Genomic DNA, 24,154 nt, shown 5'->3' on the forward strand with positions numbered 1-24,154 from the left:
GCTCCATTACCCTTGGCGGTTGTGACTTCCTGTTTTCAAGATAAAAGACTTACACAGATTTATTAGAGAATTTCAGAAGGCTTTGGTGAGGCTATCACATACAGCCCAGAGAAAACACTTAAGTAGTTTAATTGCAAATGAATTTGAACCATATGGCTAGTTTTCTTAATATGCACATCAGTTTAAAAGAGGATTACCAGATGATCTATCAAAGATGTTTGATGGTATATATAACCCAGAGTATTAAAGAAAGGAAAATTTCAAAATACTTGAAAAAAATGGGGTTGGTTTTTCTAAACCCAAAGATTTGAAAGAGAGACAATTGTGTTTAGAGGGAGGACATTCTCACTTCACTCTGGTTATTACCGAGACAGCGAGCTCCGTGTTGTCTAGGGAACAGTTCTTCCTGGGTGGTCTTTGGTGACAGTCCTTCTCTTGTCCGTTTGCTACCTGCTGAGAATACTTTTTGTTATATGTAATGCCTACTGGGCAAAGCAGTCATGTGTTTATACCCTGAAGGGAGCCTGTTGGCTCAAATCCCTTGTTTCACATTCATTAGAAGAGGTTGGGAGGTTGGTGGGATGGCCCATGGGGTAAGGAGGAGCTTAAATGAAAGGGGCATCATGGAAAGGGGATGAAACTGGGAATCAGAATGGCTGAACTCAGGTCCCTGCCTGGCCCTAAACAGCTATGTGACCGTCTGTCAGCTACTACTTCCCCTCTGTGCGCCACAGTTTTCTCATGGGGGTGATGAATCTATCCTACTTACCTTGGAGCTGTTCTAAGGACAGCTAGATGAACTATGTGAGAGCTTGCTGCAGAGTGAAACATTCCATAAAATAGGGGGATTGCAAGAGCCAGCCTCAGCTCTGTCCCCAAAGCTGTTCAGTGGGCCTGGTCTCATTCTAGGTTGGACAGCAAGGCCAGAGCCTGGAAGGGGGAAGCATGTGCAGCAAGCAGAAAGCTGTTGTCCCTGCTGTTGGGGTGTGTGGCTCATGTTTAGTGAACCTGGCATGGTGCAGGACAGAGCCACCGGCATACACTGCAGGCAACAAGCTTGTGCCATCTGTGACCAGGCTCCTTGTCCTTGGAACTTCACTCCTGACTCCTCAGGGACCCCGCCCCTCAGGAAATTTCAAAGACCTTTTAAAAAATTTTTATTGAAGCTTATTACGGTTGAGTGTCAGGGATTGCCGAGTCAGAATTGGTTTGTCCTGGAACAGAGAACTGCCATCCTCCCCAGGGCCCAGCAGGGACACTGTGACCCCCAGTATCAGTTTCCATCCCCAGACACACGGCTGGGAAGGTCTCAGGACTGGAGCAGAGTTCAGGGCAGAGGATGCTGTCTCTGCTCAATGATTTATGTTCCAGCTGACTCACATAAGACCCGTGTGTGTGTTCTCAGTAGATCTGCTCATTTTACTGGACTATACTTTTGGACTAAAAACAAACGAAAAAAACCTTTAAAACAATTACTACTTTGATTATTGGGGAAAGTATTTGTTGAACATACCATGGTGTTCTCTTAGTAGCCTATAGGAATGGGGTGCCCAGTGACTGGTTGGGTAGCTCCAGCTAATCTGCAAGTGGATATTCCTTTTGGTTAGATTCAGGACATTGGAACCAGGTGTCTGCCATTTCAGCATCTCCAGAGGCTATTGATTTATGTGTTCTTGAAGGGCATGCTAAATCGTGATATTAGATTTTGTTTTTATGTCTTAGTGTTGAAATGTTAGCCTAGCTGGGAATTTTCCAGTCTAATAAAATTAGTCAGAATTGGTGATGGGGTTAATGTATATATGGAGGAAGAATGCTTGGGAACTAACTGCCTTACACAATTAAAGAGGTGCTCCTTAGCCTAACTGGATCCCCAAATGAGGGCTTACAATGTGGTTAGTGGCATATTCTAAAAGAGGGCAAGGTGGTAGTCACATGATCCATAACCCTTGTTTCCAAACATACCAGCTCTTATTTGATATACAAGCAAAATTTTAAACACTAAGTATTGATCACCAGAATACACTGCTTTGGGAAAGTTTATAGTGAGGGCATTTCTTGAGATTAACTGGCTTAGCAAGAGATTTCTCAAAACTGATTAATGTAGCAAGTAAAAAAAACAACAGACACAGAGGATAGCAGCGATGGTGTAGCATGGCCAGGCTTTGTCTGGAGGAGCAAGGCTTAGACATGGAAGAAAAATTAGGACCCAAAATAGAAATCAGTTAATGATTCATTGTAAAGGCAAGGAAAGCCCGTCTTTTCAACATTACAGTGAAAAAGCTTTCTGGAGGAGAGTTATAAATAGCACATAATGTCTCTCTGCTATATTTTTATACTGACCTTTAGCTCTTGCCAGAGAATATATAGTTTTGGCCTAAAGGGGACAAAAGGAAATAGATAAAAAGGGACACTGTAAAACATCCAAGATTTCTGGCGGGCAGTCTCACAACATGGAATGTTTTATTTTAATTTCTTGAGACCTTTTGGTATGAAATGTGGGGAGGAATATGTGGTTAAGAGTATTGATACCCTTGGGGGAAAAATGTCCTTACTAGAATTAGTTACCAAGAAATGCATGTTTGAAGCTCAGCAGCTAATTGTTGAGGCTCAGGGTCTGAAGACCTCATGTACGTGATGGCAAACTCTAAGTGGTCTACTGTCTAACCACTTTTGTGTCCTGCCCTCTTTAAGAAAAGGAAGTGCCCAACAAGCCCTTGCGTGTGCGTGTCCGGTCCTCAGATGACAGGCTGTCCGTTGCGTGGAAGGCACCACGCCTGTCTGGAGCCAAGAGTCCACGCAGATCACGGGGTTTTCTCCTGGGCTACGGGGAGAGTGGCCGGAAGATGAATTATGTTCCACTGACAAGAGATGAACGGACACACGAAATTAAAAAGCTAGGTGAGTTTCATATTCATTGGTATTCAATGTTTCCATGGTCTTTGGGATCATTTCAATATTTAGAAGCTCATTCATGACAGAGCATTATATTTTAGTTGTAATGTCCACTTGCCAGATGTTACAATGATTTGAATCTCTACTGTTTCTTCCATCTCCATCCTGGATGCCATCATTTTAACCTTCTGTTAGTGGCAGCCCCAGGCTGCCTTCCTAGTGCCTGTCAGTTGCTTCCTGATCCGACAGCACAGACTCCTTGAGTCAGGCCATTTTCCTGGACTTGAGAGTAGGGCCAATCTTGTCATCTTGGCTGTTTTTGTCATTTTGTTCTTTGAAGCTTTGTCTTAGAATCCTAGGACACTGGGCCTTGGGTCCCATTAAGATGAGACATGGTAGCTGAGTGAAAGTGCAAGTCAGGCTTTATTAGGGTTCTCTAGAGGGACAGAACTAATGGAATACACACACATATATAAAGGGGAGTTTATTAAGTATTAAGTCACACAATCACAAGGTCCCACAATAGGCCATCTGCAGGCTGAGGAGTAAGGAGAGTCAGTCCAGGTTCCCAAACTGAAGAACTTGGGGTCTGATGTTTGAGGGCAGGAAGCATCCAGCACAGGAGAAGGATGCAGGCTGGGACGCTAGGCCAGTCTCTCTTTTCACATTTTTCTGCCTGTTTATATTCTAGCTGCGCTGGCAGTTGATTAGATTGTGCCCACCCAGATTGAGGGTGCGTCTGCCTTTCCCAGCCCACTGACTTAAATGTTAATCTCCTTTGGCAACACCCTCACAGACATACCCAGGGTCAATACATTGTATCTTTTTTTTTTCTGAGACGAAGTCTTGCTCTGTCTCCCAGGCTGGAGTGCGGTGGCGCAATCTTGGCCCACGGCAACCTCTGCCTCCCGGGTTCAGGCGATTCTCCTGCCTCAGCCTCCCGAGTAGCTGGGACTACAGGCACGTGCCACCACACCCAGCTGATTTTTGTATTTTTAGTAGACACGGGGTTTCACCATGTTGGCCAGGCTGGTCTCGAACTCCTGAATTCAGATGATCCACCCACCTCAGCCTCCCAAAGTGCTGGGATTACAGGTGTGAGCCACTGCACCAGGCCAATACTTTGTATCCTTTAATCCAATCAAGTTGACACTCAGTGTTAACCATCACACAGGCCATCCTCCCTTTTGTCCAGCCCCTTATTGGGCAAAGGAAGCACTGGCCAGGGAATGCTGATGGGAACCTTTGCTGTGACTGGAAGAGATTATGTGCTCGTTCTGGCCTGGGGGGAGTTCTGATCTTTGCAGGCCATATTCATCCATAAGCCTGGATAGCGGACATAGGCTTGGCTCTCTGAGGGGCACGACTTGTCGACTTATCCCTCGGGCCTGATGCTTCCTGCTTGTGGAGATAGTGCCAAGAGCCGTCTCACCCCTGCTCCCTGCTTCTCTCATTGGTGAGTTGGAAGGAGCATGGGGTAAGCATAACTGGGCCCTTTCATCTCTGCCCCTCGTGGGGAAACCGGGCCACAGAGAGCACACGCAGGGCCCAGGGCTGCTTGAGCAGAGAGCCTAATTCTGGGTTCCATGTAAAGTACACTTGCCCCATGTTCTCCAGCTTGCTTCTTACTTACTGTCATGTAAGGGGGCTTTCAGCCCCCACAAATGACTGTTCTGGCATTTTCTAATCAGTTCAGTACTCAAGCAAGGAAAAGGATGTGACTGATTGGGCCTTCTAGAAGAATCCAGAAAGATCCAGCCTCTCTTCCCTTACCTGGAGGGGCCTCTTCCCTTATCTGGAGGGGCCGCTTCCCTTACCTGGTCTCTTCCCTTGCCTGTAGGCAGGGTCTCAGCTTCCTGCCCCGTGGTGTGGAGGCTGGAGGTGGGAGCGGTGGGGAAGGTGCGTGTGCTATGTGGGGATGCGCTGCTGAGAAGGCAGCCTGGCACCCATTGCGTGGCACCTACTTAGTCTTAAAAGGTAAAATCCTTCAGACAAGGAGGGGGATGGGCAGTGAGACTGAGATGGATGAGATCAGACAAGGGCGTGGTAAAGGAGGAGAGGGGAGAGTTGCCTAGGAGGAGAGATGCCAGCCTGCACAGAGAGAAACAGGGGCTCAGGAAACAGCCAAGGCTGGCTCGGAAACAGAGCACTTGCTTGGACGGAAGCCCGGCGAGCCCACACTCCTAGGCGCTCTGAGCGCTCCTAACTCTGAGGAAGGCACAGCCATGCATTTCGGAGCCTGGATAAGCAGCTCTGTGCTCTTCAGTACCTCCGAGGCCAGCCCCCTGGGTCCAGGTAAGCTGACTCTACTTTGTGTGATGCGGGCCAAATTCTACCCCGCATATCAGCAGTTTGGATTTGATCTGGTGGAGACATTGGGTGGATGGTCACATCAGATCCCTTCCCTGATACAGCCTAGGACGTCCCTTTTCTGTTTGTTGCTGTTCAGCCACCTGCTGAAGACTGTCTTGGAGGAACTCTGCTACCTGGTGGGTGTTCCAGGCACGGGCTGGCCGCATGGCATTTTGTGTGTTTACATGGTCTCCACATGGTGGCATAGGCAGCCGAGAGAGCCAGGCGCAGCGTCAAAGCCAGCCCAGCTTACGGACTCCAGCTATTCAAGCAAAAAGGAGACCAGCCACCCCTCTGTTGCAGCGGCATGTGAAATGTCAAGGGAATGCAGGAAGCAAAAGTAGAAACTCTAGAGTGATGTGCTTTGCCAAGCATGACTTTAGAATTAGCAGCAAGACCTTGAATTAGAGACTCAACCCCCTGAAGCCACAGAGTAATTTGTATACCCTTCAGTCATTCCTTCCTGAGCCACTCCTACACAGGTGAGCTGACCGTACTTTGGTGATGCGGGCCAAATTCTGCCCGGCATATCAGCAGGGAAATAGAGTCCCTGGTTTTGCATCTCCGCTGTTGCAGGGGAGCTTTGTTTCAACGCACAGCTTGCTTTGTTCTGAGCCTTTCGGGAACGGCACACACTAAAGTGGCACTTAACATCAACAAGTGTTTCAACTGGCTGGATCTGTTGTTGTTGTTGTTTTTATTTCTTCAGTGGTGAACTGCTGGCTCACCGGAACATAGTGGAAGCATGTTTTTTGCTGCCTGAACGTGAGCAAATATTGGACCTGAGATCGGGGTGGGCTCCGGTCCCCACCTGGGTGGACCGGACAGCCTCTTGGGCTTCTGGTAAAATGAGTTAGCTCTTAAATTTTCACACATATAAAGCACTAGACTTGCTACCGTGAATGATGTAAGAGGTCACCGTGAGGAGGAGGGCTCCTGGAAGCTTGCCCCGTCGCGGGGAAAAGCGGGTGCAGGATGGGTGAAGTGGATTCTCCTCGCGGTGTTGGAGTGGACCTGCCGTGTCATGGGAAGCCAGTCTACCCACTTATCCTGCATGGGATTTTCAAGCCGTTTATACCAGAGAGGCCACAGAACCCTTGGTACTACAGAGTGGTCACATGCTAAGGAACCTTGAGGGGTGGGCCTTATGTCCTGCAGTGGAGCGCCACTCTCCGAGCCACTCTCTGTCACTAAACACGTCTTACTGGGCATCTCATGCATCAGACGCGATCCCAGGGAGGCACCAGTGTTGAACTGACTGTCAAAGGAGGCCCCACAGAGAAGGTGGCATTTGGGCAAAGACTTGCAGCCGGAGGGGCTGCGGAACTGTCAGGGGAGAGGAGGCTGCAGGACGAGGAGCTGAGAGGGAGCAAGGGACTTCCTTCTACAAGTCACCAAGGAGCTGTGGGAGTGGGGGAGGACATTTGTGCCACGTCCATTACACACTTGAGGTCGGAAAGTGGGCAAATGTGGTGGCACTGACTGGGGGTTCCTGGGGTCACTGGGCTGATGATGTGGGGGCCATTTTGGGAATTTCAGTTTCCCCTCTTTTTTTTTTTTGTGACAGGGTCTTGCTCTGTCACCCAGGCTGGAGTGCAGTGGCATAATCTCAGCTCACTGCAACCTCCCCCTCCCGGGTTTAAGTGATTCTCTTGCCTCACCCTCCCAAGTAGTTAGGACTACAGGCACCTGCCACCATGCCCAGCTAATTTCTGTATTTTTAGTAGAGGCAAGGTTTCACCATGTTGGCCAGGCTGGCCTCGAACTCCTGACCTCAAATGATCAACCCACCTTGGCCTCCCAAAATGCTGGGGATTGCAGGGGTGAGCCACCTCACCCGGCCATTTCCCCTCTTTATTCAGTAATCAGGGGCACAGAAAGAGGTCATCTTGACACCGTTGCCTGTTCATCATATCTCTATGAGGAAGAGACAGCTTGCTGGGTGGCTGTGGCCTGGTCAGCTCTGCACCTGCCCCTCCTCATCTGCAGTTATTGAGAGCCAGGCTTTGGTGCCCGCAGATCTGGGTGGGCCCGTTTCCTTGTCTGTGAAGTGAAGACAACAACAGTAGCTTCTGCGTAGGGCTTTGTTGAGACTCAATGAAGAAGCGCGCGTGAGAAGCTTAGCACAGGGGAGAGCTGTCATTGTGTTTACTGCAGAATAAAACTTTTTCTTAATGATAAACTTGGGCCGAGTTTAGTTTCAAGAGTGCAGCAAATCAAGAAATCTGGGCATTAAAAAAAAATCTCAGAACTTTAAGAAATACATTGAAGGCATATACAAATTTCAGTTGTGGGAAATTATTCGTTTCTTGAGAAATGATGGGACACTGCTTTCCATGTTTAGTTACTTACAATGTGTCCCTGGACTATGAGGTCGAATGGCCATTTTTGTTTGTTTGTTTGTTTACTTCTGGCGAGATTCCATTGTCAATAGCACCGAGTAATGAACAGATCTGAAGTGACTCCTCCATATAGAAGCTTAGTTTGATGTTCTGTGCATTCAAGTGTTACAAACTATTCCCTCCCTTTTATAAAACATTTTAAAACCTTCTGGTAGAATAAGAGGTGAGTGCCGAGTGCCTCCGTATAAATAATTTACTCATTTATGGCTAGAGTATCACCCGCTTTCTCTCTGTAGAGAGCAGGCTGTCAAATATTATCCTCTTCCTTTGAAACCTCTGATTCTTCTACAGCAGCTCACTGTCCATAAACAGTCCCTCTGTGTGAGAATTTTGAACACAAGTCTTCTTTCACGTTTAGCACAACATGCTTGTAAAGACAAAAGAGGGATTTCCTGCTGCCATCTGAACATGTGCAGTGCCTGAAGGAGAGTGCGTGCTCTCAGCTCCCCTTAGGATCTTAGTGTCACTTCCATTAACTTACTTAGGTCCTACCTGATATTATAACTATTGGCACTAGAAATAGGCCAGATTGCCTCATTTTTATTCTTGAAAAGATTAAAGCTCCAACAGGAGCCTTGGTCAGAGAGTCTGGAGTGAGGCATTAGCAATTTTGGATTCAGGATAGATTGTAAGTTATTAAGTGTGTGACCCTGGGCAAGTCACTCAATTGTTAGGGCTTTATGTTCTTATTTGTAAGATAAGAAGGTCAAATAAAAAATAAAAAAGGTTTTACCTGGGTCTCAGACTTTATGATTCCATAGTAATTGAGAGGACAAGTTTTGTTCCATCGTTGCATTTTTTTCTCCAAATACAATGGCCTCTGGTATACACTGGATTGGTTCCAGCATTCCCTGAGTATACCCAAATCCGTGCAGACTCAAGACCCTGCAGAATCCACGTACACTAAAGGCTGGCCCTCCCTGTGCACGGGTTTGGCACCTCTGGAATACAATCCTATCTGCATCTGGTTGAAAAGAATCCACGTATAACGTGGATCTGCACAGTTCAAACCTGTGTTGTTCAAGGACCAGCTGTTCAATTTTCAAGTTCAGGCTAAGTTGCATGCTAGTGGGACCCTCGGAGGGTGCGGGCAAGAACTGACTGAAAGAACCATCCAGAAATAAGGGGTACATTTAAAGTCTTCCATGTGCTGTTAGCAAATCTTCAGAGACTCTGTTTTGAGGATTTTAGTTTTGAAGGGCACAGCATTCCACAGGGAAAGAAAGACCTGGGCTACTCATGTTGCACATTGGCTATTCTTTTCTTTTCTTCTTTCTTTCTGGTGACAGATTAAAAACAGAGTAACCTCCTCTTCTCAATTTTGGAAGTAGAAAGAAATTGGGGGAATTATGTGGATAAACGTGTTATTCTTTTCTTTTTTAAAGCATTTATCTCCTTTTGATGATTTTGTTTTTGCTTATCTCTTTTTGATGCTGATGAGGTAGAAACCTATTTTTCAGGAATTACTGGTAAAAATCAGTTCCCTATTTTCTAACATAATAGTGTTCTTTTTGAGTTTAATTCCTGCAGTTCTTGGGCTCGCCCTTCATAGTCCTCAAGAAGTGGGAATGCCCCCAGAAAGAGGAAATGGAAAAAGGGGAAGGGGAGGAGGAATGCAGAACCCCCACTCCAGCCCCAGGGGATGTGTGTTCCTGAGAAATGGAAGTCAGAATCTCATCCCTCACTCCCTGCTCCACAGCCTCGGAATCCGTGTATGTGGTCTCCCTGCAGTCCATGAACTCTCAGGGCCGGAGCCAACCAGTCTACAGGGCTGCCCTAACAAAGCGAAAGATTTCAGGTATGTTTCTAAGGATGCATTTGGTCAAACCATAGTCTGGTATGAATGCTATGTTGTTTCCAAATGATGCTGGCTGAATGATGAATTACATGAATTTTATTGAGGCTAAAAGAAATAACAGGGCAAATGTGGTCACATTTTGGGTGTAAGCGTGCTGCTTTTATATGCAAAGGCTAGAGTGCTCTTGTGATGGAATACATTTCACTGTTTATTTTGAGCCACTTCACTGTGCAGTAGATTTGCTGCGATAGGAGCAGCCAAGCGTTCATTCCAGTAAAGGTGCAGTGTGACCCAAGCCTAAATTGCCCTGGGTGATGCACTGAACGACGTGAGAGAGAAGGAAGAGCAGGCGGGAGGTGGTGCATGCAAGATAAGTACACACATGTTATTTCAGCTATATTTGCATTAAAATGGCATTGAGAATCCTCAGAAAAAGCATCATAGTGGTTTGCTGAGAGCCTGATCATTGTCCACACGGTTACATTTCCCACGTCCCTTCACAGGCATTTTCTATATTCCTGATACATTAACAAATGACAGGTACCTTTTCTGGACCACATACCTTAATTTAAAGAGGCAATCTACAACATAATTATTTTCATGAGTTCACAACATAAAATGAAAGTTATACTTTTTTACATTGTATGAAGTTCCACAAATACAATGTTTCTCTCTTATTATTGATGAATTGCTGCCATAGGATGAGTCCCTATATCACTTTTCTAGCAGGCTAAATATTTTCACCTTCCCCTGCTGGTGGTAAAATCCACATCCTTTTGAAACACGGTCCCTGAAAAGTGAAAAGAAAAAACGAAACAAAAAACTAAAACAAACAAAAAACCCAAGAGACTACAGAGTAATATTGAAGACATCTTGTGAGTCTTTTGAACTAAGACTATAAGCTTTGTGACTGTGATATGTTCTATTGATAACAAAGATAAATCTCTGTAAGAAATTGGCAAACTGACTTCTAGTTCATATCTGAACATGTTTTAATCTGTCTTGGACTCACACCTTCTAAAATGTGAGGACATCAAACCCAATGTGAATCTTGCAGTTGTTTGAACCAGAATTTTCATTTCATGCCATGATCATCAAGGAAATGTGAGTTGAGCTTTCCTTCTCCTAAACTTTTCTTCCCATGAAAATGTTATTATTTTCCAGAAACTTACAGTGTATATTGAGAAAGCACTGAGTTACTTGGACCATCTTTCACCTAGGCAAAGCATCCCCTTTGTACTGTTTTATATGTCGATTGGGTTGGGCAGCTTTTAAAGTGAAATACTCAATTTTTTTTTTTTTTTTTGAGGTAGAGTTTTCGCTCTGTTGCCCAGGCTGGAGTGCAGTGGCATGATCTCGACTTACTGCAAGCTCTGCCTCCTGGATTCACACCATTCTCCTGCCTCAGCCTCCCGAGTAGCTGGGACTACAGGCACCCGCCACCACACCCGGCTAATTTTTTATATTTTTTAGTAGAGACGGGGTTTCACTGTGTTAGCCAGGATGGTCTTGATCTCCTGACCTCGTGATCCGCCCGCCTCAGCCTCCCAAAGTGCTGGGATTACAGGCGTGAACCACCGCACCTGGCCGAAATGCTCATTTCTTAGCCTGTATTTAAGAAATGCAAGACGGAGATTTTTGTTTTTCTACACTGACCAATCCAATAATTGTTTACCTTTCTATCAATTTCATTTTGTCTACATTACACACAAGCAATCTAAAACTTATGCAGGGTGAATAATAGCCTGTCAAGGACTGAGGAGCTCAGGGCAGAACCTGTTGTGAGAGAAAGCCTTTCTCTGGTCTCGTTGTCATTTCAGAAGAGGACGAATTGGATGTACCTGACGACATCAGCGTCCGGGTTATGTCATCTCAGTCTGTGCTTGTGTCCTGGGTGGATCCTGTTCTGGAAAAACAGAAGAAAGTTGTTGCATCAAGGTACTTTTGCTTATTTATTTGTCTTTATATATGAGAGATGGGGTTTTTCTGGCCCTGAAAAGACATGTATTTAATGATTTTATTTTCTGACTTACATGAATGCTGGTCTCTTTTGTAGCTGAATAGCTGAATGGTAAATATTCTATGACAATCTATTTAATCCCAAGTGTGCTCACGCATTTCCCACAAATCAGATGTTAGCGGGGCCTCGTGTGTAGTGCACACAGCAGGAATTCACATCTCACTTGCTCAGTGATTTATCTTGTGTCTGGAAATTTCCTAGATTCCATTTCTTTCTTTGCCTGTGTTTGTGTCTTGCTTTCTCTCATTGATGTTCTGTTCATGCACAGGGTCCACTTTGGGAGGAGTCTCACCATTCCTCCTGTGATCCAGGAAGAGTCACTGTTAGATGGACTTTATGTAGAGTGGTGGACAATGTCTAATGCCTTACACTTCGTAGTTCCTCATTAGACTTTGCTGAACACTGACTTGCTTCATGTCTGGCTCATTTATACATAACAAAATGCACCTTATCTTCTCTTAAACCATGATGTTATGCTATTCTGCCTTTTATATTCATTTGCAACAGCAATAAAAGGCAAACCAATCATAAGGTTAAAATATTTTTATGTTAAAAGTCCACTAGTGAACATCATTTCTAGTTAGTGGTAGATTAGTATAGCCATGAAAATTTTATTTCTACGACTGAATACATTAAGTAACCAAGAGAAAGCCACAGATGTGGTGGTCTGGTTATTATATATTAACTTTTCAACCTCTCTGCAACCAAGAAAGGGGAATATAGTTTAAAACGAATGGGATATGATGACATTATATATATACATATATAAATGATTATTCATATTAGATATATAGTTTCCTTCACTGTCTGCTAGTAAAAAAGATAGCTGCTTTTTTTGAAAGACCTCAGAAGATTCATAGCGATTCTCTCCCTAGCCATATGGTCTTCTTCAACATGAAGTGTTCCTTTTACCATTGGACTTTGATTTCCAACATCTTGCTGAAACCAGAGAAGGCTTGAGTTTTCTTAGCAGAACTGTTGTGTTAATTGGTGTGCTGTGTCTTCAACTGAAATCTTCTCTTGACATATTCAGTATAACAAATAGCACATTTTTTAATGTATCAAATGCTTTCTACTGCAAAGAGGCCACAAAGACAATTTCTTCGAAAGGGAATCTAATAATTGGCGTTTGCAGCTCTTAGAGTGTTGAGGGTGTCCACTGTCAGGGGTTGCTGAACTGTCCATATTTGGTCATACTGTATTTCTCCCCCGATAACCATGCACCACAGTTCCTTTTATAGGTGCCTCTGTCCTGCTCTGTTTGTTTCACATTTTCACTCCTTTTCACTGTAGTAAGTCTACTCAAAACCACATGTTCCCGTTCCTCCTGAACCTGTGGAAAACATGCCTGATTTGGGATGAAATGAGTCTTTTTTGTCTTTCTTTTCTGGAGAGCTGAGATAACCTTGGGCCAGGTCCCTACTAGTGCCTTGAGTAGACACAAATACAGACACACACACACACACACTCACACACACACAAACACATATCCCTGATAAAGTAGTTGCCTCATAAAAGCTGTCTCCCTTCTCTCTCTTCCCTTTGTAATCTCTGCTTGCTCTTTTGAACGGTAAGATTTTTTGGTCTTGAAAAGACAATAAGCTCTGTTTTTTTCTCCCACTTTAGACAACTTTGCTTGGAACTTTGAGCCAATAACATAGTCAAAAGTTTAGATTTTTCTCCTCTTTGATTTTCTAACTTACCTCCCAAAGTCATCACTTCTGAGGAAGGAAAAACAGCAAGGCATCTAGTGTTGAGTGGCAGAGAATTTGGACAGATCATTGTGTTGTGTTTTCTTACAGACAGTACACCGTGCGCTATCGAGAGAAGGGGGAATTGGCCAGGTGGGATTATAAGCAGATCGCTAACAGGCGTGTGCTGATTGAGAACCTGATTCCAGACACTGTGTATGAATTTGCAGTCCGTATTTCACAGGGTGAAAGAGATGGCAAATGGAGTACGTCAGTCTTCCAAAGAACACCAGAATCTGGTCTGTATTTGAAATGGCCTTTGAATTTTCAATTTGGGAATTACACCCAAAATAAGATTTAAAGACAATGTAAGATGCCAATAGTGACAAAGGCCAGCGTGGGCATTTTTGAAAGTCACGTTAATCCTGAATTTTGGTAGAGTTTCTATGCGTACATGCAAAGAAGTTAAGGAACTGTTTTTTGGGTCCATGTTTTACCGTTTGTTGGCCTTTTCCACTAGCATGTTGTTCATGTTGTTCTGACATGTGGAGCACATTAAATCCCAGTGTGTAGCATGCGTCAGTCACCATTGTGTGCGTGAATGCCCCCAGGTGATGGATGGCTCTTGCATGTAGGAGAGCCTCTGCTTTCCTGAGGCTGAGGTTGCATTTGATTCTGGGAAAAATTTTGGTCTGTATCCAAGGCTACCATTCTTTTCTCTTAAACTATGTCTTTCAAAGTTTCATTAAGAAGAAGTTGGAACTGGATCTTAATCTTCTTTGTATATTTCAATATTTGGCAATGAAAGAAATTCTGAATTACTAAGACCATTTCCCTAGATAGGTCTAAACTCACTAAATGAACTGTTGTAGTGACATAAATCACTATATTACACAAAGAACCAGTGTGGAATTTTCTGTCAGGTATAATAAAAATTAACACAGTAGGTCTTCAATTTAAAAAAATGTGTACCTAGAGACCATGTGCTATTTACACATAGAATGTCCGGTAAGGCATTTAAAAATGTTTCTTTCCTTGTCATTTTGTAGCCCCTACCACAGCTCCTGAAAACTTGAACGTCTGGCCAGTCAATGGCAAACCTACAGTTGTCGCTGCATCTTGGGATGCGCTACCAGAGACTGAGGGGAAAGTGAAAGGTAGGAATCTCACTCCCTAAACTGTAAGATGCATTGATTCTGATGAACATGGCCTCTGCTTACGGCTTTGTTGACTGAAAAAGAAATAGGGAAGCAACATATGTCTAAGAGGTGCTCACCCAAGGGACGAGGATATTTCATGCAAGATTTTCATTGCCCAAGATCCAAGCAGTCACGAAAGTGACTATTCTTTTCATCCTCCTGTGAAGGCTTTTTGCTGTTGCTTTTGGGAAGGATGTTTTTCATTGCATGGGTGTGACAACATAACCTTTTCCCATCTGAACAACACCCTGGCTTCCATGCTATGGGCCTTTTCGTTGTCCTAGGAAGATCACGAAAGCAGGTGTCAGCAGGAATCCTGCAGAGCCATCAGTATCTTTCATGGGACCATAAATACATTTAATGGGTTTGAAAAACTCAAGTAATAATCGCTGGAAAATGGATTCATTCCCTATTTGTCACCATTTGTTTATGTATTTATTGATGTCAAGGAAAACATAACACCAAAATAGCAAAAAAACCTAGATATTTTAAAGAATAAAAATAGAGTAAAACATTCACAACTAGTTAAATTTTAAAATAGTCTGTTGAGAATACTAAATAAACACGAAAATCTTTTATTTTTAATGTAAAAGCGTTTAAGAACCTTTCAGAATCTGTTTGGAGACATTTTAAAGAGCCATGCTGAAGTTTTTCCTGGCACTGCCTATGCAAATGTACTCTAAGGGTAGGAAGGAATGGAGGTTTTATTCAAGAAAGAAATAATTTTTATTGTTATTAGATTGAGGGGCAACTTTAAGTCTAATATGTCCAGAAACTATAAAATGTTTGTGTAAGCTTAAAGAAATCCAGAAAATTACTTCTAGTCTCCTTTGAGAATTTCTTAATTGAAAAAACTGAATGGTTCTCTTTTATATTCATCCAAAAGTTATGTTTGCTGACATGTAGGATGTCTTTTCTTGGAATAATAGAAGTTAAGGAAGGTCGATGTGGAACTGTATTTTCTATACTTAACGTTTTTTCACTTTTTTTTTTTTTAAAGAATAGATTGTACTATTCTTCTCTTTTTTTTTTTTGCCATTGGAATAAATCCACAACCAGAGAAAAATATTAATTTGGTCCCTTTAAATCAGGGGTGTACAATCTTTTGGCTTCCCTGGGCCACATTGGAAGAAGAATTGTCTTGGGCCACGCATAAAATACACTAACACTAACGAAAGCTGATGAGCTTTAAAAAAAAGGTCCATGCATAAGTCTCATAATATTTTACGAAAGTTTATGAATCTGTGTTGGGCCTCATTCAAAGCTGTCCTGGGCTGCTTGCAGCCTGTGGGCCACGGGTTGAACAAGCTTGCTTTAAATCATTCTTTTTACCACAATTTGAACTTTAACTCCCTCTGTATTAAGTATTGTTGTGCTGCCGAGAAGACCTCTGAAAATTGAATAGAGACTTTTTTTTGCTAACTACTTTTTGTTAGTTAAAAAATGAAAAGGTAATTATTGCACCTCTGGTGACTTTATTCCCATGCTACTTATGTACTCTTCCTCTCTCCCTCATCTGAGTTGATATTTACAGTTCCTTGGCGAAAGAAGTTCCATGGTAGTCAATTAAATATTGCAGAAATAATAACAGATACTGAGTTATTATGTCCAAAAGAACTCGCGTATCTTAAGCCTGCTTAGGTCGTTTTTGTAAGGGTGTAGTGGTGAGATTAAAATTAATAATTACATCGGGGCATTTTCTATGTACAAGAAATATAAAACATAATAGAAGAATATACTTTGACAAGGCTAAATTTATTTTCCAGATGGATTTAATTTATTTTAAAATTTGAATCACAAATTTTTATAGACAATGGGTTCTCTTAATTCTTACTTTTGACCACCACAAATGACAAGTTTGTTGATTTTCAATGAGAAATGAATGCTGTTTTTTCCAGACAAATGCTGCAAAAGCATTTTTGGTTGAAACTTTTTTTTTAAAATAAATATACTTTTTAAAGATTGGAGCTAAGGGAAAAGAAAAGATCATCCATGCTCCTGATAATTCTTGACTTTTCTGTGATTAAAGTTATTTTTCTTTGTTCCTACTCATTTCTTTTTCTTTTTATTTTATTTTATTTTATTTTATTTTATTTTATTTTTTGAGACATAGCCTCACTTCGTCGCCCAGGCTGGAGTGCAGTGTGCAATCTCGGCTCACTGCAACCTCTGCCTCCAGGGTCCAAGTGATTCTCCTGCCTCAGCCTCTCGAGTAGCTGGGACCACAGGCACACACCACAATCACTGGCTAATTTTTGTATTTTAATAGAGACGGGGGTTTCACCCTGCTGGCCAGGGTGGTCTCAAACTTCTGACCTCAAGTCATCTGCCCGCCTTAGCCTCCCAAAGTGCTGGGATTACAGGCGTGAGCAACCATGCCCAGCCCCTACTCATATTAATTTGATGTTTTGTAAATCTTGGGTTCATTGAGAGGAAATAGGCATGACAGTTTTTAGTTGAAGGCAAAAATTATTTTTTAAAATATTATTCCCTTATGTTATAACATTTCCATGTGAGCATAAACATATTTTAGTTCCTTGAACTGAATTTGCTTTGGTTTTCCAAATTCAGGGCTATTATGTGACTATAGAGCAAGCCAATTAAAGATGGAAACATTAGCTATCACATAAATCTATTACTTAACAACTTTTCTTCACAGCTCTAAAATACTGTGAAATATCTTTATCAGGATATACTAAGAACTTTTATAATTCCTACAAAAATGAAATTATATTTCAAATATGGAATTTTTCTGGCTAAATGTGCTAATAAAAATAACCCAGGTTAATAAAGTAAAACTCTTGAAGATGTCAGATGCTATTCAGGATCCATTCCTAGCAGTTGTCACTTCTTTTTCCTTAGTTTATTCTATCAGGACATATCAATCATAGCAAATTAGTAAATAAATACAATTTTAGAAACCCAACGTTGTGTAAATTTGGGGGGAATTGTATGAAGACTGGCCTCCTGGCTTTCATATGTTTAATTTGCCTAAAATGGTGAAGTGTCAGCTAATTAAATACATAGCCCTGTGCGGTTGCCCAAATGAATGTGAGTTCACCTTCTGCTGTGTCTTCATGCTCCAGCTGGTGACTTGGCGTGCATTGCTAGTGTATTAATTTTAGTAATGCACGTTCTAATTCGTCCTGCCCATACAGTCTGTCTGCTGGACACAGGACTGTTTTCAGTTTCCTCCTTCCAACCATCTGCCAAATCATTTCAGAATACATTCTTTCATACGCCCCGGCTCTCAAACCATTTGGAGCAAAGTCCCTCACCTATCCTGGAGACACTACTTCTGCCTTGGTGGATGGTCTGCAGCCTGGGGAACGCTATCTTTTCAAAATCCGGGCCGCAAACAGGAGAGGCCTGGGACCTCACTCCAAAGCCTTCATTGTCGCTATGCCAACAAGTAAGCATTATGTGTCTGTGGCTGTCTTCTCTCTCTCTTCATTCCTGCTGTTTGTTTTGTGTTCCTTTGAATCATGCTCTTGGGTTTGGAACTGCTCAGCAGATGATTTTTCCAGGCTAAGTTGCATATTGATTTTTAAAATATTTTTGTGTTTCCTTTAGAAATTAGTCTTCTCAAAGATTAGAATGTTATTGATTATTGATAACAGTTATTATTTCAGTATTATTAATGTATTAATTATATGATTAATCTGACATCATTATTTAATTTTAGGCTTGTGGTAACAGGGAAAGAACATTTTTACAAATGGTAGTGTGACATTTTTCATTGTCGGCTCTCTTCAATTTCTGTGTAGCTTTAAAAATGTTTAGTTTGCAAAAGCAGAAAGGACAGGAGACGGGTGAGGGTTAAAAAAATTACCCACTGGGTACAATATTCACTGGCTGGGAGATGGGTTCACTAGAAGCCCAAGCTTCACCATGATGCAATATATTCATGTGAGAAACCTGCACGTGCAGCCCCTGAATCTAAAATTTAAAAATAAGATAAAAGTAAAATTTTTGGTTTGTATTCCATTATTTAGGAATGCAGCTGTACCCAGAAGGATTTCAATTGTCTAGCTTACCTGATCGATATCCAAACCAAACAAGTTAATAAAGATCCACAACTGGAAGGGAGTGTTTTTGGACTGTGTTTTCTTTTCTGCTTCCTCACATTTATGCTGGATATTGGCGGCTTTTCCTCCATTATGTGCTATGAAGACCCACGGTAGACTGCAATATTAGACAATTTTGTCATGGAAAAATCTGTGAAACGGATGACATTTGCCCCTCCGGCACTCTCACTGCAATATAGGTTCCTCTCCCCTATAGAATCTCTTCCCTCAGTCAGTCTGCTCTGAAGACAGGGTGATTACAGTACATTTAATATAATGTTTGCCTATCCCAGGAGTTTTTTTTTATTTTAAGCCTTATTTTAGAATTATAAATGTGTCCACTATTAATGGAATTTTAAACAAGAAGGAGGAAGCAGGTAAGGACATGCTATGGGAAGAGGGAAATTTTTGTAATGCCTTAAAAATTACAAATTGGTTGCTCGTCACACATTCCCCATCCCTTTGAGTATAGATTATTCAGCAATTTGCACCAGGTGTATTCATGTTTCTTGTCTATTAAGGACAGCTATAATGCATTTGTAATACACTGACAATTAGTTTTATTAAGAAAATCCTATATAAGATTTTGCATTTATAAAATAAATGAGTTACTTCAAAGTACTCATTTCAGAATTTCTTCAAATAATAAGATGTGGCATAACCTGGTTCAATAGAGATTCAATTCACTTATATTTTCTAGGACTATATTTGTTACTTAGAGCAAAATATAAGTTTTAAAAAGAATGCTATCGTTGAGAAAACACGTTTCCAGTGTTCTAAGGAATTAAAAGTTAGCCATTATGACCACTGATTTGAAATGCCTCCATATGCTGTTTTTAATACTGTGTCTCACCTCCGCTTTCGCTTTTGAGTTTCTTCTTTGACAGGCAATTCTTTAAAATCTGTTGCAGCCAGTAAGGCGGATGTTCAGCAGAACACGGAGGACAATGGGAAACCCGAAAAACCTGAGCCTTCCTCACCTTCTCCCAGAGCTCCTGCTTCCTCCCAACACCCCTCTGTGCCTGCTTCTCCCCAAGGGAGAAATGCCAAGGACCTTCTTCTTGACTTGAAGAACAAAATATTGGCTAATGGTGGGGCGCCCCGAAAACCCCAGCTTCGCGCCAAGAAGGCAGAGGAGCTGGATCTTCAGTCGACAGAAATCACTGGGGAGGAGGAGCTGGGTTCCCGGGAGGACTCGCCCATGTCACCCTCAGACACCCAAGACCAGAAACGGACCCTGAGGCCGCCAAGTAGACACGGCCACTCGGTGGTTGCTCCCGGCAGGACTGCAGTGAGGGCCCGGATGCCAGCGCTGCCCCGAAGGGAAGGCGTAGATAAGCCTGGCTTTTCCCTGGCCACGCAGCCCCGCCCAGGGGCGCCCCCCTCGGCTTCGGCCTCTCCTGCCCACCACGCGTCCACCCAGGGCACCTCTCATCGTCCTTCCCTGCCTGCCAGCTTGAATGACAACGACTTGGTGGACTCAGACGAAGATGAGCTCGCTGTGGGCTCCCTCCACCCCAAGGGCGCCTTCGCCCAGCCCCGGCCAGCCCTGTCCCCCAGCCGCCAGTCCCCGTCCAGCGTTCTCCGCGACAGAAGCTCCGTGCACCCCGGCGCAAAGCCAGCCTCACCGGCGCGGAGGACCCCCCATTCAGGGGCCGCAGAGGAAGACTCCAGTGCCTCAGCCCCACCCTCAAGACTTTCTCCACCCCATGGGGGATCATCTCGGCTGCCGCCCACCCAGCCACACCTGGGCTCTCCACTTTCCAGGGGCGGGAAGGATGGTGAGGACGCCCCAGCCACCAACTCCAATGCGCCATCACGGTCCACCATGTCCTCCTCCGTCTCTTCTCGTCTCTCGTCCAGGACGCAGGTCTCTGATGGTGAAAGCCACGGTGACGGCGATAGGGAAGACGGCGGAAGGCAGGCGGAGGCCACGGCCCAGACGCTGCGGGCCCGGCCTGCCTCTGGACACTTCCATTTGCTCAGACACAAACCCTTTGCTGCCAACGGGAGGTCTCCAAGCAGGTTCAGCATTGGGCGGGGACCTCGGCTGCAGCCCTCCAGCTCCCCACAGTCCACTGTGCCCTCCCGAGCCCACCCCAGGGTTCCCTCTCACTCCAATTCCCACCCTAAGCTTAGCTCAGGTATCCATCGAGACGAGGAGGATGAGAAGCCGCTTCCTGCCACCGTTGTCAATGACCACGTGCCTTCCTCCTCCAGGCAGCCCATCTCCCGGGGCTGGGAGGCCTTAAGGAGAAGCCCGCAGAGAGGGGCCAGCCTGCATCGGAAGGAACCCATCCCAGAGAACCCCAAATCCACAGGGGCAGATACACATCCTCAGGGCAAATACTCCTCCCTGGCCTCCAAGGCTCAGGACGTTCAACAGAGCACAGACGCGGACACGGAGGGTCATTCTCCCAAAGCACAGCCAGGGTCCACAGACCGCCACGCGTCCCCTGCTCGTCCTCCGGCAGCACGGTCACAGCAGCATCCCAGTGTTCCCAGAAGGATGACACCCGGCCGGGCCCCAGAACAGCAGCCCCCACCTCCCGTCGCCACGTCCCAGCACCACCCGGGACCCCAGAGCAGAGACGAGGGTCGGTCACATTCCCAGCCCAGGCTCTCACTGACCCAGGCCGGGCGGCCCCGCCCCACGTCGCAGGGCCGCTCCCACTCCTCCTCGGACCCTTACACGGCGAGCTCCAGAGGGATGCTCCCCACGGCCCTCCAGAACCAGGACGAGGATGCCCAGGGCAGCTACAACGACGACAGCACAGAAGTCGAGGCCCAGGATGTGCGGGCCCCCGCGCACGCCGCGCGCGCCAAGGAGGCAGCTGCGTCCCTTCCCAAGCACCAGCAGGTGGAGTCTCCCACAGGCGCAGGGGCAGGTGGCGACCACAGGTCCCAGCGCGGACATGCGGGCTCCCCCGCCAGGCCCAGCCGACCCGGCGGCCCCCAGTCCCGCGCCCGGGTCCCCAGCAGGGCAGCGCCGGGGAAGTCGGAGTCTCCTTCCAAGCGGCCCCTGTCCTCCAAGTCCCAGCAGTCCGTCTCAGCCGAGGACGAGGAGGAGGAGGACGCGGGGTTTTTTAAAGGCGGGAAAGAAGACCTTCTGTCTTCCTCTGTGCCAAAGTGGCCCTCTTCCTCCACTCCCAGGGGCGGCAAAGACGCCGATGGGAGCCTCGCCAAGGAAGAGAGGGAGCCTGCAATCGCGCTTGCCCCTCGCGGAGGGAGCCTGGCTCCTGTGAAGCAACCTCTCCCCCCACCTCCAGGCAGCTCCCCCAGGGCCTCCCACGTCCCTTCCCGACCGCCGCCTCGCAGCGCTGCCACCGTGAGCCCCGTCGCGGGCACCCACCCCTGGCCGCGGTACACCACGCGCGCCCCGCCTGGCCACTCCTCCACCACCCCGATGCTCTCCTTGCGCCAGAGGATGATGCATGCCAGATTCCGTAACCCTCTCTCCCGACAGCCTGCCAGACCCTCTTACAGACAAGGTAGTTTATTTTTTCAAACAGTCTTTCTTTAAGGTGTTCAGTGGTGTTCATGGCAATGCCTAAGAAGTTTTTATTCTATTTTATTTAGCACCTACTATGTCCACGCACCGTGTTAAGAGCTTTGCACATGTGACATAATTTCATCCTCTGAACGGTCCCTAGGGTTTGCATTGTTATCCCTGTTTTCCAGATGCAGAAGCTGCGGCTCAGGATCTGAGGGGCTTGCTCTAAGGCAAGACACCTCAGAGCTGCCATTCCAATTCCAAATGGCCTAATTTCACAGCCATTACTAACCCACATTGCCTCTAATTCCGCAGTCTTTTCACTGTCCTACATTGCCTCTTTGAATTCCTTGGCATACACTCTTAACCTGTGAAAATGTGTCACAACCATGATGCCCAACTCAGGTTCTTCTTAGTTGTTCATGTGCCGCCATGTGTTTAAGGGATCCGTAGAAGGTGGTTAGATACATATGTAGGCTTATCTTGTTCTTGTCCTTATCTTGTTCTCATCTTCTGCATGCAAAACTCTCAACCAAACAAACCCTGAGACAAACTCAGATATCTTGGGTATGAATTGCTCAGACAGTGCAATTAGTGCATGTTGTCTAAAACCTCCAGAAAATGTATGTTAAAGATCATTGTCACAAAGAGGAGTTACAGGCAGATGTGTGCTTTGTATTTCTATAACAGAGGGTTGAACGAAGTCAGGTATGAACTGGAGTTTATGTCCAGGGCAGGGTCCGAGGCATTTACCATAAATTTGCATTCAGTTAAATGGTGCTTTAAACTCTCCTTGTATGTATTTGGGGCTTTATAGAACATTCTTGAATGAATGTATTTTTTTTTTTTTTTGCAGATCTGTACAATGCATTGTTATTTTAGCCCAATGTAAAGACATAGAACAATGCCCCATATCAAACTCAGTTTTCCACTAAGATTGACTGTTTTAATCAAACCTAGCACCCTGAGAGTAGATGTAAAACTCAACGTTCCCTTGTACATAGCAGGAACTCCATAAATATTTAATAAATAAATGAAGGAATGAGAGAAATAAGTGTCTGACCTGCGAGTAGCGGTCAGAAAGCCCAAGCACTTCGCCGAGCGGTCAATGCTGGACCAGAGCACACTGGAGCTGATGAGAAACATCTCCATGTGAGGCAGAGACAGACAGAAACAACAAGTGTAAGGGTGCTGCTGCATCTTCTTACTGTCTGAGCAAATACTTCTCAAGCAGCCCCACAGCGTTCAGCAAGCTTTGAGACAGCACTGTGCATTTATACTCGGCGATTGGTGACTGGGACCTGAGTCAGCTGGGAATAGCTGTGTTTAGTTTAACATCCCTAGGAAAGTGGGACAGCATCTAGTACATTTTAGACATAATTTTCTCTATCCTTCCAATCCTTCCTTCCTCCAACTTCCACATGGCTAAAATAAAGCTACAGCTACTAAGATCTTAAGTTTTCTATGGCAAATTTACTTATGCCACACACTCTCATTCCCACAGTATTGTCAGAAAGCTGTGACTTTACTGTATTCTTAACTGACATTCATATCTGTTGTGGAGAAGTCATAATTTGAGGCTATCATTATCTAGTATATTTGAGCTATTGGTTTAAAATTCTGTTTAGAGCTTCTATTTGAAATGATGTGTTACTACTAATAATTTGGTATGAAGCCAACTTCCCGGGCATGTTGAATTTACCAGGCTCTGTTATTTTTATTTTTGGTACTGTGTAGGTTATAATGGCAGACCAAATGTAGAAGGGAAAGTCCTTCCTGGTAGTAATGGAAAACCGAATGGACAGAGAATTATCAATGGCCCTCAAGGAACAAAGTGGGTAGGGTAAACTTCTTTACACATCCCCGTTGTTTTCATGCTGTTGAGAAGAGAAAAATGATGGACATTGTGTAATGATAAATGAAGTGGTCTTTGTTTGTTCTTCTTCTCTAGTTTTAACTACTCATATGTACTTGTATAGAGTTTATTTTAATACTTGGAAAAATCTTTGGTTCTCCTGGTAACTAGCTGGTTTTCTTCTCATAGCCAAGATAAGGCATGGGCGTTTGTTTTTCATTTGCCTTGACTGGTTAGGAAGGTCAAATGAATGCATGGCCCAACCATAGCAATTATAGACCCAATGGATGACTGTTCAAAGGAACTTATATTTTCCCTGTCCTGGTAGCTTCATTTTATTTTTAGGTTTTGTTTATTGTTTGATTAAACATTACACATATTTTCT

At 44.5% G+C, this 24,154-nt stretch overlaps 1 protein-coding gene across 2 annotated transcripts in view; it reads left to right on the plus strand.

Annotated features, from left to right (window-relative positions):
- FNDC1 (fibronectin type III domain containing 1) overlaps window positions 1–24,154 on the plus strand; it is a 102,217-nt gene that overhangs the window by 42,907 nt on the left and 35,156 nt on the right. For both annotated transcript variants that reach the window (XM_518834.8, XM_009452328.4), the window contains 8 exons: window positions 2,692–2,898; window positions 9,346–9,444; window positions 11,265–11,382; window positions 13,267–13,454; window positions 14,205–14,312; window positions 17,578–17,766; window positions 19,333–21,912; window positions 23,652–23,752. In XM_518834.8, the coding sequence (XP_518834.8) occupies window positions 2,692–2,898; window positions 9,346–9,444; window positions 11,265–11,382; window positions 13,267–13,454; window positions 14,205–14,312; window positions 17,578–17,766; window positions 19,333–21,912; window positions 23,652–23,752 (3,590 nt within the window). The remainder of the gene's footprint in view (window positions 1–2,691; window positions 2,899–9,345; window positions 9,445–11,264; window positions 11,383–13,266; window positions 13,455–14,204; window positions 14,313–17,577; window positions 17,767–19,332; window positions 21,913–23,651; window positions 23,753–24,154) is intronic.

The sequence above is a fragment of the Pan troglodytes genome, chromosome 5 (assembly GCF_028858775.2).
Source record: "Pan troglodytes isolate AG18354 chromosome 5, NHGRI_mPanTro3-v2.0_pri, whole genome shotgun sequence".
NCBI classification, from domain to species: domain Eukaryota; kingdom Metazoa; phylum Chordata; class Mammalia; order Primates; family Hominidae; genus Pan; species Pan troglodytes.